The 20,091-nt window shown below is 37.5% G+C and overlaps 1 protein-coding gene across 12 annotated transcripts in view; it reads left to right on the plus strand.

Annotated features, from left to right (window-relative positions):
- Nucleotides 1–20,091, plus strand: part of spag17 (sperm associated antigen 17) — a 133,123-nt gene that overhangs the window by 70,768 nt on the left and 42,264 nt on the right. For 7 of the 12 annotated variants that reach the window (XR_010003341.1, XR_010003338.1, XR_010003337.1 and 4 more), the window contains 11 exons: nucleotides 2,913–3,067; nucleotides 4,475–4,666; nucleotides 8,052–8,164; nucleotides 9,173–9,303; nucleotides 11,008–11,135; nucleotides 13,203–13,385; nucleotides 13,910–14,023; nucleotides 15,344–15,386; nucleotides 16,950–17,055; nucleotides 17,788–17,841; nucleotides 19,943–20,045. Coding sequence is in view for 5 of the 12 variants with exons in the window: in XM_008115276.3 (XP_008113483.1) it covers nucleotides 2,913–3,067; nucleotides 4,475–4,666; nucleotides 8,052–8,164; nucleotides 9,173–9,303; nucleotides 11,008–11,135; nucleotides 13,203–13,385; nucleotides 13,910–14,023; nucleotides 15,344–15,386; nucleotides 16,950–17,055; nucleotides 17,788–17,841; nucleotides 19,943–20,045 (1,322 nt within the window). In the remaining 7 variants the exon portion in view is untranslated. Of the gene's footprint in view, nucleotides 1–2,912; nucleotides 3,068–4,474; nucleotides 4,667–8,051; nucleotides 8,165–9,172; nucleotides 9,304–11,007; nucleotides 11,136–13,202; nucleotides 13,386–13,909; nucleotides 14,064–15,343; nucleotides 15,387–16,949; nucleotides 17,062–17,787; nucleotides 17,842–19,942; nucleotides 20,046–20,091 lie in introns of those variants that run through there. The other 5 variants (XR_010003343.1, XR_010003342.1, XR_010003339.1 and 2 more) reach the window with 4 other exon arrangements.

Raw genomic sequence — 20,091 nt, forward strand, 5'->3', positions numbered from 1 at the left:
ATAAGGTTGGCAGATACACATGGGTCCTGGATCACTGTGTCAGACAGCTCAAATGCTGTTCTGACAATACCATGGCGGGACTCCCGGATGCACTCCCATTTGTCCCTAAGGGGAGGCTACAGTTTTCCCAAACCCTTAACAAGACTGTTGTGAATGCCGTGCAGCTGGGCTCATGCTTGATGCGGAGGCCTTGCCTCGCACACCCCCTTGCCGCGTCCTCCAGTGGATGTGGTGCAGCTCTACACCAGAGGTCTTAAAGGGACTGTTTTTTTGTTGGGCAGCCAGTCTTCTCAATGCAGTGCTCTGCCACCATCATTCAGCAACAGCATTGTCAGCCAAACAGTGAAGAACCCACCTCTTCTCTGGCTATATATCAAGAGCAATAGCACCTTCAATTGGACCGTGCAGAACCTGCCACGGATTAGGTTACAGATCAGGAGCAGGATCAGGTCCCTGATCTTGAAGCCTGGCTGTAGTTGAGGAGAGATTGATTTTTTTAATACATAAATTTTGATTTACATACTTTAACAAGTTACAGTGTAAACAGAACACAAAACAGTGAACATTTTACAAGCACATAACCCCACCACCAAGGCCTGAACAAGCTTCATTTCCTTTGCCTTACATTTAAGAGTCAATCAGTAAACAAATGTCATATCCAAAATTCCTGACCAACAAGGTTGTATTGTTTTCCTTTATCACTCTCTAAAATATATTAAATACAAACAGGCTAATATGAATGAAATTCTGATTCATGCTATGGGAAGGTATGGATGATAAATTATCAATGGAATTGAGGGTGTTCAGGGAGGAAATTAATAGAAATTAATAGATGAGAAGTAGAATTCAAGTTCACGAGTCCAGTCATTTGGCAGAGAAGAGGGCTGGCAATTGGGAGCAGCTGCAAGAACAGCATAGATAGTTGGAAGTTGAGTTGCGACAGCCGGTTGCTGATAGCAACCTCTTTGTTGGAGCTGTAGCCTCAAGATCTTTTGTGTTTCCATGAACATCGTATGAAGAACTGAATCTCAGATTTTGCCTATGGATTGTCGACTACACTCTGGTCTGTGTTTGCTATGGATTTCCTGGCTACGGAACTTTGAAATGTCCTCACAGTTTGTTTTACTGTTTATCCCTTGTATACTGATTGACTGGTGCCTTGGACTGACTCTGGTTTATTCTTGTCTGTTTGCAGCTTGTTACATAGCCAACCTGAGAGAATCATAGAATCATAGAATAGTAGAGTTGGAAGAGACCTCATGGGCCATCCAGGCCAACCCCCTGCTAAGAAGCAGGAAATCGCATTCAAAGCACCCCAACAGATGGCCATCCAGCCTCTGCTTAAAAGCCTCCAAAGAAGGAGCCTCCACCACAGTCTGGGGGAGAGAGTTCCACTGTCGAACAGCCCTCACAGTGAGGAAGTTCTTCCTGATGTTCAGGTGGAATCTCCTTTCCTGTAGTTTGAAGCCATTGTTCCGTGTCCTAGTCTGCAGGGCAGCAGAAAACAAGCTTGCTCCCTCCTCCCTATGACTTCCCTTCACATATTTGTACATGGCTATCATGTCTCCTCTCAGCCTTCTCTTCTGCAGGCTAAACATGCCCAGCTCTTTAAGCCGCTTCTCATAGGGCTTGTTCTCCAGACCCTTAATCATTTTAGTCGCCCTCCTCTGGACGCTTTCCAGCTTGTCAACATAGAAACCTGACAACCACACACAAAAAAAAACTCTTGAATTCTTCTCATGTTTTCCTCTGAAGTGCTGGTCACCCTATGCTATTCCCCTAACATAAACACCCTGTTTCCTCAAATTGTCAGTACCAGTGATAAATGCTCTTTGGCACTGGTAGATTAATACCAATTGCCTAAACTCAATTGAAATGCATGCTGCACCGCAATTATGGATTCAAATTTGCTGAACTGCAGAACACAAACTGCCTTACATTGTGGGGTCACCATCTTGCAAATAACTGAGGCTACAAGCGCTAATAATTTGAAACCCTATGCCCTACCCTTTCACGTGGTTGTTTTGTGGTTATAGAGATGTAGCCATTTCAAATCAGGTCCATCATTTTGAAACAGAGTTGAAAGAGACTGCAAGGGCCATTCAGGAACACAAAGTATTTCTGACAGATTGCTATCCAGATTTTCTGTGTTTACTTTGCACCTCACTCTTAAGTCAGTGTATTCCAACATCAAGCAGCTGTTACCAACAGGAAGTGCTTTCTAATATTTAGGTGGAATCTTTTTTCCTGTCATTTTAATCCATTGCTCCATGTCCTATTCCCTTAACAGAAAACAAGCTCTCTCCATCTTCAATGACATCCTTTAAAATATGTAAAAATGACTGTCATGTCACCTTTTGACCTTCTCTAAGTTAAATGTAAACCTTCTCCCTAAGCCACCCTGAATAAGTTCTGATTTCTAAACCTTTTACTGTTTTGGTCGCCTTTGTCTCGGCAGATTAAATAAATGTTTTTTCAGTAGTGTTTCACCCAACTTCTGAAGCATATAATAATAAACCATCCTTATTAGATGTCCCTGGCCTAACAGCTTCCAGACGTTTTAGGCTCCAGATACTATTATCCCTGACAATTGTCATGTTGGCTAATAGGCTAATATGTTGCTGTTGTATGTTGCTGTCAAAAGCAGGTGTGGATAAACTGTGACCCTCCATGTGTTTTGGACTTCAACTTCCACAATTCCTAACATCTGGTAAGTTGGCTGGGATTTCTGGGAAATGAAGTCCAAACACCTGCAGGGCCAAAGTTTGCCCATACCTAGTCTAAACCATCTGGAAGGTACCCAGTTGCGGAAAACTACTTATGAATAATAATGTTGTATTCTTCAATGTAGATGTTCTCACATTTACTATAATTCCTTTTCTGAAGTTATGCTGGTCTGTTTTCATCCCTAGAAATGACCTCCCAGGACATCATAAGAAAAGTGAAGTGTATGCGTATAGAACACCCAGATTTTGCAACTGTCATAACAAATTGTGAGGACAGCACCTGTTGTGCTATTTTTGCTGATGGTACCTCAATTATATCAAACCCACAAGGAACATACCAAGTGAGTCTTAGTATATGGCCATATGACCAAGCCTTTTATGTTATGGTGTCCTGATAGTTTCATTTTTTTCTACACCCCAAATTTCCCATTATTTGAAGTATGTTATGAAGTCATTAAAAGTCATTATTTTTCACTCAGCATCCTAGGCTGATCTTGAAAGAGTTGTTATTTTTTTAAATCAGATGGAAAACCTCTGGAAGTTGGGCAGACTTACTGCCCACTCATTAGGATTGTTGCTGTTGTTGGTATTATTATTATTATTATTATTATTATTATTATTATTATTATTATTATTATTATATTTACACTCCACTTTTCCTCTTCAAAAGAAGACTAAAATGACCAAGACTAAATCATATAATAGTGTGTGAATTAAAACCTAAGCATATAAATATTAAATTGAACTAAACATGGAAATATTAAAAATACATAGGTTAAAGCAATAAAACCATTAAAAAACCTGTTGCATTACATAAAACACAACATCCCCTAGTTAGATCTTACACTCCACTTCATAATCATTGCTGGCAAAATTTCCACTGCCACTAATACACCACCAAATTTCATTGGTGCAACAAACACATGCTACAGTTTACCTTAAAACAAAGAATGTCTCAAGAACATACTTTCCTTTCAAGCTGAATTTTGCTTTAGAGGGGCTCCTAGAAGCATATCTTCTTAGGTGTTATCTGCACAAAACCAATCCTGGCTGTCTTCATGACATTCCTCAATTCCTGGCAGATATCACTAGGTTAATCAGGTTAATCCACTTTAGTTTCCCAGTTAAGGAAAAGTTGAGGAATGCTCTGGAATTTACCTTGGTTTGAGTTCGCTGTTGGTGTTTGCCTCAGTGAGAGCTCACCGATATAGGTGCCTTGTGCTAACAGTAGCAGAGGCACCCGCACAATTAGGAAAGAGTGAGAATCGCCCTATTTTTCCTCTTGGTTATGCAGATGCCTCTGCTGATGTCAGCATAGGGTGCCTGCATTGGTCAAGAACTCTTACATCGCTCTGCAGTCATCTGGAAGTGGTGAGGCAACATGAATAGTAATGTGGCAGTTCAACAGAGCCAAATTGGTCTCAGCTGGCTGGACCAGCTGGACTCCAACCCACCACCACCATAGGTTTGGAACTATGCAGGTTACCAAAACCCGTCCAGATCCTTTCTGCTCTGGATTGGCCCCAGATTAACCATCTAATGTAGATGAGGCCTTAAAAAGGGTTTTCCCATTGCCATTACACTAAAGTTCAGCAGTAGGACACACCAAATGGAATGAAGATAACTAGGAAGTACACAAAAATAAAGTGATGCTTTTCATACTATGACTTATCCTTAGTTTTCATATAATTTACAACAATTGGTATATTTAAGGAGAACTTAAATCTCTTTCCTTTTCATCATGGTAGATATTACCCATGAACAAAGGCTGCCTCTTCATTGATAAAGATTGTTCTGCAGTTTATTCCCCTGAGGCATTTGCAAAAAATGATTGTGAATGTATATCCAGTGTTGAAGACAAACAAGTGGAGAAATACATTATGAAGCATAACTCCCACATTGTCTGTGAAGTGATGGATCCTGCTGGGAACATTTTCAAGGTAAAAGTTATTTACAACTTTATTTTTGAAATAATTCTGAAGGCTTGTTTTGTGTGGCTTGATTGTTCTTTGTGATCTTTAGCACTCATGTTGTAGTCGTTGCAATTGTCATATCACTCAATCCCAAGCCTGATAATTACAGAGGTTTCATAAATTAAATCTAGACAAAATCAACGCTGGGCAGTAAATGTAGTAAGCTTGGTATCTGGAGACATAAATTCTACTTTAAGCAGCTATAGTTCTCTGTTATCAAGCCTTAACCAGAAGTAAGCACTCCTCTGCAGTATGAGCATGCCCTTCTAGAGAAGTGGTTCTCAACCTGTAGGTCGCCAGTTGTTTTGGCCTTCAACTCCCAGAAAGCCTAACAGCTGGTAAACTGGCTGGGATTTCTGGGAGTTGTAGGCCCAAACACCTGGGGACCCACATCTGAATAAGCTACACAGGGGTTAAACCTACCCACACCTCTATAGCACAGGAAAGAACAGGCAGGGTACTGCAGGTCTTAGAGATTAGCTGAGAAACACTTGCTAATCAAAGCACTAACTGAGATATTAAAACATATAATTCCTCAGTATTGAGTTACTTCAAGCCAGTTACTTCAAGTAACTTGCTTGACCTTGAAGGAACTGCAGGTGGCCAAGGCTGACAGGGAGCTCTGGTGTCGGCTGGTCTATGAGGTCACAAAGAGTCAGAAGTGACTGAACGAATAAACAACAACAGTGTTGAGACTCTGCAGCAGATAATGTTGTTACCTGGCTTGAGCCCCAAAACTGTTTACGCTCTTTCTGGGACCTGAATCTGTTGCTTTTTAGTTTGTTACTCAAGAACTTCTGGTTTTATGTCCTAGCAATCTGACTTCCATTTCTGACATATTTGTTTGATCTGAGTGTTTCTGGCTCTTGACCTGACTTATGGATATTGTACTGTTTTCTAAGGACTCTTCTAATCTGCAGTTTTGACCCTGGGCTATTGTTGTTGGTTGTATTCCCTATTTCAATGAGTCTGTTCGGATTTTGCTCTTATGCTGTGGCTCTGTTTACTATAAGAAGATAGCTGAAAGGGAATAGAGACCAAACTGTTTAATACCTTCTTTATCTCAGTTTTTTTTTCCAAAAAGGAAATAGGTGCTTCAAGTACTGAAATTAGAATAAATCATGCAACAAAAGGACTGTAGAGAAGAAAAGAATGAGGTAGTAAAGGAATACCTGAATTCAGTTCTCCAGGGCTGGATGAGTTGCATTCAAGATACTAAAGATGTTTGGAAGATTTCATTTCAGGGCCATTTCATTCAGGCACAAAGTGTGGCTGGAACTGGCATAAAAATCGATTCTGAGCCACATTGTATCTATTTTAGGCAGCTCTAAGCCACTTCCATGGCAGGGGACTGACCAGACAGCCCAGCCATTCTGAAGCCGGTTCGATATAACTGGTCATGGTCTGGCTTTCCTACCCTCCCTGCACACCACCTATCCAAACCTACATAAATTTGTCCTTTACCATTGCTGCAGAATTTCCTGATTCTGCATCATGTAGAAAGTGACTGATCATTACGGGAGTAGAAGGAATTTCCTTCTCCAAGACTTCTCCACTTCCTGCATGGCTCAGAATCAGGAGTTACAGACTGGTAAGGGATGATTTTCTGTAAGTTTGGGGAAAATGTGGGTGCTGTGCTTGTGGGCAAGAAGGCAATGCCATCCCACCTTTCCTGGTTGCCTGAGTTCAGGGAATGCAGGGTGGCTGTGGGAACGCAATCTTGGATCCTGCGTGGGGATCCAAAATGGCAGTCTCTGCTGAAACACTGTGAAAGGTCCAGATCTTCCTGGATGATTCAGTCTTTTCCTGTGTTTTTTAACCTGAGATCAAGCTGGATTATCAAGTTACTCTGAGTAAAATTGCAATAGTCTATGTGTGCTGTGTGCGAGTTCTACACTGAATTAAATAACAGTATAGAGGCAGCCTCAGATGCACTACCACTAGTCCTGGAGAATTCTTGAGGACTGGAGGAAATCCTAACAGTTTGGAGGCAATGTATATGTTTACTTGAAAAAAAAATATTGAATGGTGGCATAAAAACTATCTTTATATATCTTAAGGGATATAATATCAAAGATGATGTCAGCTTGTTTTCTGTTGCTCCCAAGGTTAGAACACAAGTCAATTAAAAAAGAAAGGGATTCCATCTACAAATTTAGAAGAACTTATTTGCTATATGGACTTTTTGATAGTGGAATAGACTAGCTCAGAGAGTAGTGGTATTTCCTTTTTTGGAGGTGTTTGAATAGTGCTCTAATTCCTGTATATATCAACACTCCTTTCTACATTTAAAATTGTGTGATTCCATAGAAAAATTTAAAAACCTATTTGTATTTCCTTCTGTTTCTGTTTTTCCATTTTCTTTCATACCTCCATTGAAAGTCTTCTGATATGAAGTGACATGTTTTTGGTTTCAGTAAGCCAGTTGTCCTCTGCTATAAATTGATTTCTCCCATTACTTTAGGATAGCAGTCTGCAAGCCATGTTCAGAACACAGATATAAACGATTTCATTTAGGCATATAAGTGACATAAACTGTTTCATTTTTACAAATAAGTTTATCATGGTCACGCCTTGGACATTCTTCTTATTATGGTAATAGGTTCATCACAACAGACCTCAAAGGCACATATTTTTTAGTTTTGCTGCTTAATTTGTAAAATCATAACCTAATTTGATGTTTAATAGGCTTCTCCTTAATCTCTCCTTATTATCCAACATATTCGCTTATCCAACGTTCTGCCGGCTCGTTTATGTTGGATAAGTGAGACTCTACTGTATTTCCTCCATTTTACATTCAGTCATTAGCTATTCTAATTCTTGGGTCTGGCTACTACTTTGAAGGTACACAGCTGTGCTGACTTATGTCTCTGTGTTCGTTTTTCTGTATATGAATAGAACATACCTTAACTGTCTTTATCATTAATGTATCTGCTCCTAATGTAACAAACATTTTGGGTAAACTGATTTTGCAACATTACATAGAAACATATATCTCTTTGTGATTGATTTGTGCAATTTTAACTCTTAACCCATTAAAAACCTTTCATAAAATATTACAAAAGGAGGGCTAAATAAATCTAATTTCTAATATTTTATGGAAGATTTTTAAAATTTTTGCCATATATTTGTTTAAAAAATGGCACTCTATTCCAGTGCAACCTTTTAAAGTTAAAAGGATCCTTGCATTTTATAGTTGATTGCAACAGATGGGCTTTATAAAGTCATATGCTGGCACTGACAACTTCTCTCTGTAGTTACAGTTGGAAAAGGCCTTTTCTTAAATGCTACCAGAAAGAACAAAAGTTTCAGGAGGCATGTTACAGAAATGCAATTTTGTTTTTTATTGCAGGTCATGGCTGATGGCAGCACATCTGAATACATTGCTTCCATTGATTCTGGTGTAAAAAAATCAGAACCCATGTATACAGAGACTCCAGTCATATATGGGGAGCATGCACCCAGGTATGTGATCAGTATATGGTGTTTCCTCTAAATAAACTGTTCCTTAATCTCAATTCCGTTCACTTCATATCTCTTCTTTCTCATAAGATGAAAGTTCTGTGGATTCGTGGTTTCTTTGTCCTGGACTGGGTTGTGCTCTTAGATTAGTGGTTCTCAGCTTGCGAGTCCCAGATGTTTTGGCCTTCAGCTCCCAAATCTTAACAGCTGGTAAACTGGCTGGGATTTCTGGGAGTTGTAGGCTCCTAGGGACTCACGGGTTGAGAACCACTGTCTTAGAGGACGGGTTCACACAGTGGGATTAGTCATAACTCTGTCTCTTTCACAAGAGCACCCATGTTTGTCTGGTGCCAACTTTGGCTTTTCCTGTACAGAGCTAATCACAATGGTTCATGCACTACGTAGTAACCTCTGAATTAGACTACTGTAGTGCACTCTGCAATGGATTCTACACTGTCTTGAAGAATTTTTAAAATTATTGCACTGGCTACCAATATACTTCTGGTCTGAATTTCAAGGTGCTCTGAGATGATATTTTGCTGGGCATCTCAGTACTTCAAAAACTACAAAAGAATGGCCTCCTCTCTGTTACACTACTGGGAACAACACACTGAATAAGGGTGTGGGGAGAGTGTTCTTTGCCATCATCCTTTGATTATGCCCTTTCCTTACAGGTCTAGTTGTGCCATCTCTGGCTTCTTTTTGACATCAAATTAAAGCATAGCTTTCTATAAAGCCTTTGTGGATCAAAATTTTGTCAAAATTTGTACCTATTACAAAGTGTTTCAGTGAATTGTGACTGTTAAAATATTTAACGATGTAAAAGATTAAATTGCTGAATATATTTTAAATGCATACATTAAAAACATTACATTTTAAATGCTCCAAATGATTTTAATTGATTTATGTGTATGTCACCCTGAGATTTTGAGACACAGGATAAGATACAATTGGTTGATCACAATAAATCAATATATCATTCTGATTTGATTTGTGTGACTGACTGTTTAGATTCTTCATTGTCTATGCTGATGGCTCAGGAACTGAACTGCTCCGTACGAAGGACATGGAAGAATATTTGGCTATGGCATATGGGGATCCAGTTACAGTAGTTCTGCAAGAACCAATACCAGAATGCCCAGGCAAGAATGAATAATTCCATTCATAATATATTCTTAATTTTCAGAGCTTTCCCCCTTGAGTTTTTCTATATTTTGTATACTAGATATATGCTTTGCATATTTCGTTATTTGGACATGCATGTATTGGGAGAGTGTTGTGGGAGTGAACAAAATGAATTTTTTATATATATATAAAATCAGTTTTGCAGTTACTTAATTCACAAGTTTCTTAATAGCAAACACCTACGTGCGGAGTAAATTCTCTTGAAGATTGTTAATCTTTCAGAAACTTATTAGAAAAATGCACTGCGTGTCCCACCTTTAAGTTCTAGTTTAGACCCTGTTTCTTGTCAGCATTTTTGAAGTCTCTTTTAGCATAATTCCTTCGCCTCCACTCCCAATTCACAAATGTGGTTGCCATTCTCCAACTTCATGCTTGCAGCGATTCAGGATAGTGCGAGTTCTAACAATCTGTAAGGTACAATCTAACTCTAGTTCAGAAAACAATAATTCTCAAAAATGTAGAAGTTTTATTCAGAAACTAGGCACCTAGGCACCCCTTCATCTGGGATACAGATATACAAAGCATGGCTAAAAAGCATGGCAGGAACTATGATTACATGGCACTGCCTCTCTAGTCAATTGGCTCCTTCGTTGTCCACTCTTGTTATCAAGATGTTCCTGCTAGTGTTTAATTGAAATCTGCTCCTATAACCATAAACCCTTACCCTGGGGTTCTACCCTTTGGGACAGCAGACAATAGACCTGCCCCATCCTTTTTATGACAACCCCTAAGATACTCTCTTCACCAGGCTGAACATGCCTAGCTCCTTCAATTTTTCCTCATTTGTTTTGTTCGCCATATCTCTTATCATCCTTGTCGCCCTTCTCTGACCCAGCCCCAGCGTTTTTAAAATGAGACCCCCAGAACTGAATGCAGCACTATTGATGAGGCCTGTCTAGCACATTGTGACTATTATTTCCATTGACTTGGACACTAATGCAGACTAAAATAAAATTTGCCTTCTTTGCTATAGCATCAGTATGCTGGTTCATCTTTAGTGTATCATCAGCAATAACAAGAAGGTCCTATTGTTTACATGTGGTAGTCCTTATCCTTTCTAACATTTTTACTTATTTGTGCTTATACTAATTGATCTATAGCAATAACCACAAGGTCCTTTTACATGTAGTAGTCCTTACCCAATATCCAGTATCTCTGCATTTGATGGTTTGGGCTAAATATCACATTTTGCATTTGTATTCATTGAATTTCATTGATTTGTGCCTTATTACTGGATTATTTGAAAGTTTTTAAATTCTCTTCCATTGTATTTTGGAGAAAGGGGGAGAGAAAGATAGAGAAAGAGAGAGAAGGAGATTATTTTACTTATTTGTGGTCATACTAATTGATCTATACTTGAGTTTCCTGGACCATATTTTTTAAATAGAAGGGTAGTGTTTTTAAGGAAGTATATATCTAAATAGGTATTGAAATATATGTGGTGTATAATTTCTCTTCAGTAACAATTTAATTGGTTGCAGCAGCAAAACTATATCCCACACAACAAGCAATTTAACTATGTTCAGATGGATTATTGTATCTACCAACAGATGATATACTTTTAGACTGTACTTTGCCATGCACTTTTCACTTGTGAAATTTGTCCTGAATGGCTTCTCAGTGATTGATGATATGTTTTTTCTATATATCTTTCAATTTAGGAGTCTTAAGCATTACTATCCTCTGTCCTCTGACTGTGACATCTCAATGGGTAATGAAGAGAGATCCTACCACTGTTGTCCCTTATAATCTCCAGTCAAGAGCCTGGGAAAAATTTCCTCCGGTTGAGGTATACGGTTTTCAAAAGAAATTTATTTAACACTTCTTTGTGACATAATAATAGGAACTTATTTGCTGCACATGGTATATGATATGAATTTTGTATCTTCAATAATCTTAAGCTACTGAAACTAAACAATTGTGTGAAGTGTGTGAAATTAATTTTGCAAGAAAGGTGTGATATAAACTCAATAGATAAATAAAAATTAAATTATTGTTAAGTGTCCATAATTTTCTTCCAAAAAAAGAAAGAATAAAGAACATGAGTTCCTATGTCAAAGCAGTTCTCTTTCCCTGTCAGTGTTTCTTTTTAAAAATATTTTATTCGTTATGTTCTATAAGAAAAAATATGCATATTCCCAAAAAAGGAAAAGTACTCAAAACAAAAGAAAGAACAACAAAGAAAGAAAGGTATTGACATTGACTTACAATTTTTCTAATTATGGTTTTACATTTTACAGTATAAAATAACTTCTTCAGCTATAATTACTGTATACTGATTCAGGTCACCCAAATCTTTTAAGTGTCAAAAACTATAGTTAACATATTGTTTCCTTTTTTCTTCAAAATTGCAATAAAAGGTTTCCAGTCTTTTCAGAATGCTGCCAATATCTTTATTCTAATCAGTCATTGATCAATTCTCCATTTCAGCTAGGTCAGTCAGATTTCAACAGCTACTCCTCACTTGTTGGAATTACAATGTTTTTTCTATTTCTGTGCACATACTAATTTTGCTGCTGACGTCATATAGCATAGTAATCCATGTTCTCTATTTGATCATCAATCAGTCCCAATACAAACAATTCTGGATTCAATTGAATATTAATATTCTAAATGTTCTGTATCAAATTATATATTTCACTACAAAATAGGAGCCCCTGGTGGCACAATTGATTAAACCCTTGTGCCAGCAGGACTGCTGACTTGAAGGTTGGGTTGCTGACCTGAAGGTTGCTGGTTCGAATCTGGGGAGATTGCGGATGAGCTCCCTCTATCAACTCCAGCTCCCTATGCGGAGACATGACAGAAGCCCCCCACAAGGATGGTAAAAACATCAAAACATCCGGGCGTCCCCTGGGCAATGTCCTTGCACATGGCCAATTCTATCATACCAGAAGCGACTTCCAGTTTCTCAAGTCGCTCCTAACACACACAAAAAAACTCCAAAATGTCTTAGCCTTAGAATAAATACACCATGTATGATGAAATTTTCCAACCTGTTGTTATCACTTTCAACATACATTACAAATTTACTTATGTATTTTGGGCATTTTTCTGGAAATAACCAACATTACATCGTTTTATAAAGTTCATTACATGAGCGTAGTTTAATTTCCTTAGACCACATTTTCCCAGTATTCCATCTGAATATTATATCCAAAATTTTGATCCCACTTTATCATACAGTCTTTGACTTGACAAATACTTTGACAAATGCATACTTAAATTTAAAAAATGAGAGAAAAGACTACCATTACTATTAATTGAAGACAAAGATAGTATAATAGCCCAACTAAAGAAAACTAATGCTAAACATAAACTTATAAACTGTTCTACTACTGCTATATTTATATATATAATTGACTTCCAAGTTTTTAACCCCCAAATCCAGGTCTATAAAATTCTTAAATTTCTCTTTAAGTAGCAAAACGTCTTTAAGCTCATCATTTTGTCATCATTTTTCCTTTGACATCTTCCTTTTCTTTCAGCTAATTATTCCAACTCTTGATTTCCTGTTATCCTGGTTTATATTAAATTTCCATTATTCAGCAGGGAAAAGAGCACAGTGATAGTTATGCCACCATCTCTCAGAGCCACCATCACCCCAATTTTACTTTTAATAACGTTTTTCTATTGTCCATCAATCTAGCTATAAAAACATTGTGTTGGATTTAAAAGTAATCTTCATTCAGAATTTTACATTTGTTTATCCCAATGTGATTCCTGTTTTGCGAGCAATAGCATTCCTTCTGTCTGTCTGAAAGCAGATTTGTTAACAGACTGTAGCTTTGATAAACATGGCTAAGATGTTGTTTTGCTGAAATATCTGAGTCTTCTTTTTGTCATTTGGGTTCAGAGAAAAACTCCAGGCCCTCCATTTGGAACACATGCTTGGAAAGGTCTATGCATAGAATTCAAAGAGCTGGCAAATTCTCCTGCACCTATACTGAAATGTCCAGATGTACTTCAGATTCATCAATTGATCCAGTATGAGCCAATCACTGATGAACTGAGACTCAAATTGCAACTTTCTCTCAAGGTAAATCAAACCCTAGCTGGGTAAAACCACAGGTATTTCTCAGCAGTAAATATAAATAACTAAACATAGATAATATATTTATTTATTTATTTATTTATTTGCAGCATTTATATTCCGCCCTTCTCACCCCGAAGGGGACTCAGGGCAGATCACATTACACATATAGGCCTTTTTACACATTCAATGCCTTTTAACACAGAACAAAGACAAGACCTCAAACTCATGACCTCCTGGTCAGAGTGATTCATTGCAGTTAATTGCAGCTGGATTGCTCTCCCGCCTGCGCCACAGCCCACAACTCAACAGGAGGATTCAGATAGCAGGATGAGGACAGCAGGCTTCTTTCAAGAAATTGGAGGAAGAATATGGTGACATTATTACTGGCAAAAGTAATAAAGTAAAAATACACTATTATCAGATTTTACATTTACCCTCTTGTCACTGTGATAAATATTAATCTCTGCAAAATATGTTTAGGATTGCAGCCTAAGAAAACTTGTTTGTATTAATTTCCACTTTGTTAGGAGTACATTGAAAAAATAATGAAGCAGGAAGAAGAAATTCATGAAATGACCATCAAAGATCCAAGAATAGAAGAGGAAAAGGAACATGCTGCAGATCTCCTCAAGCTAGTTATGGTGATCAATATACACATTTTAAATGGTTTAAAACAAAAAGGTATTGTTATCACAAATAGCAACAATGATTCACCTCCAACATACCCCAAATTTTGCTTCTGTTCCATCTTCCCCTACATTTCTTATCTTTTGCAGCAAACTATTTTTACTTGTCAAAAGAGAAACAAACCTTAACAAACAGTTAGACTTTGATTGTGGTTTTGAATCCCAGTTTGGTGGGCAAACCATACTATTCCCATTTGGACAGAACTTCAATCTATTTCAGAAAAATAGAAAGGTGGAAATACACACAACAATGAGGCTTGTTCCTGTAACAGCCATGTTCAAACCAAAACAGGGTGCCTTTTCTGCCAGATCTCAGCACAATGCTCCCCAGCAAGCAATGAAATTTTTAAAAATAACTATTTTGCCCTCACTTAGTTTTGTTGGTTTTTAACAATTTAAAGGGCAGAAACTGAAGAGTGAAAATACTGATTTATAGATAATCTCATAAGTAGAACAGATTGTGGCAGAAGCCTTGTCTTAGATCCACATTGAGCCCTATTATCGGGAAAAGGGTGAGATATATCTGAGTAAAAATAAAAAGTAATAAAAATAATTGGGCAAAGTGAAGGTCCAAGACATTTTTTCGTGACTCCTTTCCACCTAATAAATATTTACTTGAAATATTTTATATATGTATATAAAATAGATATAGGTAAAGGTAAAGGTTTTCCCCTGACGTTAAGTCCAGTCGTGACCGACTCTTGAGGGTTGGTGCATGGAGCGTCGCTACCTTCCCGCCCGAGCGGTACCTATTGATCTACTCATATTTGCATGTTTTCGAACTGCTAGGTTGGCAGGAGCTGGGGCTAATAGCAGGCACTCATTCCGCTCCCAGGATTTGAACCTGGGATCTTTTGGTCCGCAAGTTCAGCAGCTCAGCACTTTAACACACTGTGCCACCAGGGCCCCCCAAAAATAGATATACAAATCAAATATTTACAGACTGATTTCATTTTTATGAAGTACAGCTGAAGCATGTTGTTTTTGTTATTATGATTATTATTGACTTTATTTATACCCTGCCTATTTCCCCATGAGGACTCAACAATCCCACAGTTCATCAAGTTTAAAAAGCGCAATACAAAAGTTGCATAGTAATAGTGTGGTAAAAACAGATTAAAATACAATAAACACACTTAAAATAGAGGCCACTATAAGCACTGCACGTTACTGCCATTTAATAAGCAGTGTCCTGGGTGGGATACAGTTTTGATTACTGAAATGATTCACATTCATATGTTTATAAGTGACACAGCCTATTTGTGCTTGCTGCAGTCTTTCCCCAGCCTTGAAGAACCTTCAGATCTCTGTGCTAGAGGTAAGAACTTCTATATTCTATTTTTGTGGCATTAGTAATATTTGCCTTCATATACCCTTTCTGTTTTGCTCACCTGTTCTTCTAGTTTAACCTTCATCAAGTCAGATGGAGCATTTTACTCTCTGTTTTACAGAATTAGCCCAGAACTTATATCTACAACCTCATCTTTTAAAGAGTCATTAACTACACTTGCTGAGTAGTTATGAATGTATAAGGTAGACTTCTCATTTGGGATTCATTCAAGGTATTTTGTATTCATATCCATGAACACTGAATAATTATTTGGTATTCGTGGCTCTGTTGCCATGATCACAAAGACGCTCCTCTCAACGTACCTGAAATGTGATCTTGTTGTGCCCTAATAATCAGCAAAATAGATCTCATTTCCCTATAGTGTCTCTCCAAGCAATGATGGTGAACTACCCAGCTGGGCCACCTACTTGAGGAACTGCAACTTAACCTCCAACCGCTTTTCAATGATTTAACCGCAAACTCACGCCACATCATGCCACCATGCTGATGCTTTGCCTCTCACTCTGTCCTTCCACTACCCTCCTTACTAAAAATGAAGTTTATGGTCCCCCAAAGCCCAGAGTTTTAGATCTGATCCTAAGCAACAGTGATGGACTGATTAATAGAGTAGAAGTGGCAGGATCCTTGGGTGAAAAGTGACCATGTTCTCCTGGAGTTATTATACAACAGAAAGTGGATGCCAACTAGACTTTAAGAAAGTATATTTCAATAAATGTTGTGGAATACTACTGTGATCAGGAATACTAAAAATGAAGGGGGACATGATGAATTAGAGTTTCTTTCAAGTGAGATAGATATTGAAGGCACAATTTCATACAGTTTCAATGGGAAAGAAAAATGGAGATGTCTAAAGAAAACGGGATGGCGGTCTAAGGAACTTCAGCTGAGTTAAAATTTAAAAGAGTCATGTAAGAGAGTTGGAAAAAAGAGGGAATTACAAAAGGGGAGTTCAGGTATATAGCTGTCAGGTTTAGTGAAACAGTCAGAGAAGCTAAAGCAGCCAGTTCATGCTTGCTAGAAGAGTTAAAAAATTAAAGGGCTTTTTTTGTTAAGTCCTTAGCAAAAGAGGGGAATGGATGGAGAAAATGGTGAAATGCTACTGGGACAGAGAATCCACGAAGAAAATCAGTGCTGAACCTAGGGAAAATGAAGCAGATAATGCAATAGGGGGAAAGCAGGTAATACAGTAATGCCTATTCACTTTAAGCAAATTTGTTTGCCGTGGCATATCAACTACATCCAAGAGTATTAAAAGAATTGGCATACTTGATCTGAGAACCACTAGCAATTATCTTTGAGAATTCCTGGTTAACAGGAGATGTTCCAGTGTACTGAAGGAAGACAAACATGGTTCCCATTTGATTACTGAATGAATCAGAGCCATCAAAACTATGTTAAAAGATTCTTCGTTCAGCCAGAAAAATATATGTTCACAGAAAATACTAGTCGTCTCTACTTTTTAATAGGCATGCCATTTTTAATTTATGATTAATAATTTTAGTTTTCTATTCTGGCTTTACCAAAAAAAAGCAGCTCAGATTGCTGAAATATATGAGCAGGCTGTGACTTCCCAATCACAGCATCCATCAGGGGAGGCACTCGCAAGGAAAAGTGAGGAATATTGGCAGAAATTACGGTAAGAGTTCAGGGGGACAAAAGGTTACCATAATCCATACCACTGACTTGATCACTGTCTATACATGTGTATAAGAGAAGAAGTCAGAGAGAGACTAGGTGAGAAAATGATTGAGAGCAAAAAGAAAGAAAAAGAAACCACAATCCAGTCTTACAGTTTATAGAAGTTCAAAATTTGCTATAACTAGTAAGAGGTCCAGAGATCTTTCTTGCTAGCCATACACACAGACTCTGTGGTCTTTGTCGTGACTACAGAGGAAACAACATTCCACTGACGTGACACCTGTATTTACAAGGAAGATTTTCCATCTATGGCACTTTTAGAAAACCAATCAGCTTTTCAGGCACAGGTCTCAATTCCTTGCCCTTCATACTATGTAATGCTTTATGCAGATAAAATCATGGCCAATTTTAATTCCACTTAAGGTGTCTGGATGTTATATTGATGGAATGAGCATTATTGAAATCATTAGATATAAGTGTACCTTTGTTAAATGTTTCATTTTTATTGTGATGTTATGTTAGACTGCTCTGGGTCCCCCTGGGGGAGATGAGTGGTATATAAATAAAATAAAATAAAAATATTGTTAGTATTATTTATTATTTCATAGTAATAAATAATTTCAATAATGAAATAGTGACATTGTTTAAAATCTTTCATTATGTATTTTAAAACGATATGTATTCTAATGGATAACATCTTTTGATGTTTATTTCATTTCTTTTCATGCAGCCAAGAAGAGGCAGCTCAGATATCCCCCTGGCAGATCAAGTTAGAGCAAACCAGGTAATAGTGTTGCTAGATGACAGTGTTGTTTATTGCACAGTGTAATTCACAAGTTATTGATTGAAGGCAATTGGGGCAGCTGTATGTCTTGCTGATGTCTATAGGTTCTGAATAAAACTCTTGATTCTGTTATTATATTTATAGAGCCTTTCCTGATATAGATATATATTCATACACACACACACACACAAAAGCATTGCATGTCTACATTGTGTAGGTGAATCAGACTTAAAGCAACCCCAGGTCCTGCTTGTATGCTGAATCTAGTGCCAGTGCCCAGCTGCATTGACTCCAATAGAGTGTCTGGACTACTTTGAAGACCTAGTATACTGCAGAATTTCCAGCAAACTCCAGGGCATTCCTCAACTTTTCCTGAAGTAGGGCAAAGTCGGGTTAAACCTTCATAAAACAAGGCTACTCACCAAAAGTCACCATGTGTCATGGAGACGGACAGTGGTAGATTCACAGCAAATTGAGGTTTTTGATCCAGTGTAGACAAGCCCATATTTAATCAGATTCTCACAATTGCACCAGTAGAGGTTTTGTAGGAGAACATAAGTGATTTCTTCCTTCTCTTCCCTTTCCTTCCTGACTGTGCAACATGTGAAAAAACAGCAGAACTGGCCAACTGCTAAAAAAAGTGAAAAATTATCTGCCAAGGACAGAATACTTTTTTGTCTACTGACTGTGAGAAGTATTCTTGATAGTTTTTTTTTTGCAGGAGGCAGTAGCAAACCCTTGCAGTTTTGTGTTGCTTTTGCAGTATCTCATCTTTCAGAGAAAAACTACCCGTTTTTCCTGGAGGTTAAGCCATGCAGAAAGTACTAGCAATGTCCAGAGTGAAGTAAGCCATGGGAAGGGACTGAAATAAATTTTTCTTGTACTCTGTGAAGAAAGGAAAGGATAGCTTCCTCCCATTCCTTCTATTTTTTGTAGCCCAAATGTATAGATAGGTATATTCATTCACTTTTCTCCTTTATTAACTGCGGATATCATTCTGTCAGGAAAAGAGACCAAAGGTGCATTTATTCTTTAGAATTAATGCAGTTTCACATTACTTACCTGCCATGGCTCAATGCTATGGAATTGGGGAGTTATATATTTATGATTCGGTCCAATCTGAAATTATAGCATTTGTAATTTTAGAGGATACACAGAAGGATAAATCAGAAGAAATTAAAAATAAAAGGAAGACATATATAGAATGGACATAAAAGGTGAAGCCAATGTAAATATTGTACAGAAATTAAGGAAATTGTGCACACGGTTAAAGATAAAGATATGTGGTCAGGAGGGAAGGGTGATGGGGGTGGGGTTGAGGGGTGTTATTAAAATTGAGTAGAATGTATTAAAAAAAGAAAGTGCAACCCAAAAAAGATTACATGAAAAATAAGTCTGTATTTATTTATTTATTATTTACCCTATTTATACCCCGCCTTTCTCTACCCCAAAAGTGACTCAAGGCGGCTTACATATGGCAATTATTCAATGCCTTAAACACATAGAAAACATAAGCTTAAAATAAATTGAATTAAAATTACATATATTAAATATTTATTTCTGAGTATGAGGACCTAAGTGTAAGCAAGATGTTGGTAGCAATAAAAAATATTGTGGAATTTGGAAGTTTTAGTTTGGTGGGGCACCAGCACTATTTGACAAGGAAGTCTATAGATCTCATAAAATTGCAACTCCCATAGTTTCATAGTATTGAACCATGGTGATTAAAATGATATCAAACTGCATTAATTCTACAGTGTAGAATTAATGTGATGTTAATAATGTTAGTCTTGAAATGTTTTAGCGGTGTTTTAATGTATATGTTTTACTTGCCGAATATGTGTTGTATGGCATCGAATTGTGCCTTTATGTGCGCCACTCTTGAGTCACCTTTAGGGTGAAAAAAGTGGCATATAAACATGGCAAATACATAAATGAATAAATAAATGCATTGCAGTTTGTCTATTTTTCATTTAAAACATTTTAAACTTTATCCTGAGCATGTTAGAATTCTTGAATAAGTTGTCTGGAACTTATTATGTCAAATTATTATATTAGTATATAATATGTTCCTTCTCTGTAAAAAAAAAAACCTTGTTAGGCAGGAAATCATGGCCGGAAAGACATGTCTTATGAATATAAGGAGGAAAATCATCCCTTCTTATTTCAAATCTGAATTTGGCATGAACTTTCTGCTAAAAGAGGTAAGCATTTGGTTGCTGGAACATCTCATGCTGCTGGGCATGCTCT

Source organism: Anolis carolinensis, chromosome 2 (assembly GCF_035594765.1).
Source record: "Anolis carolinensis isolate JA03-04 chromosome 2, rAnoCar3.1.pri, whole genome shotgun sequence".
NCBI lineage: Eukaryota > Metazoa > Chordata > Lepidosauria > Squamata > Dactyloidae > Anolis > Anolis carolinensis.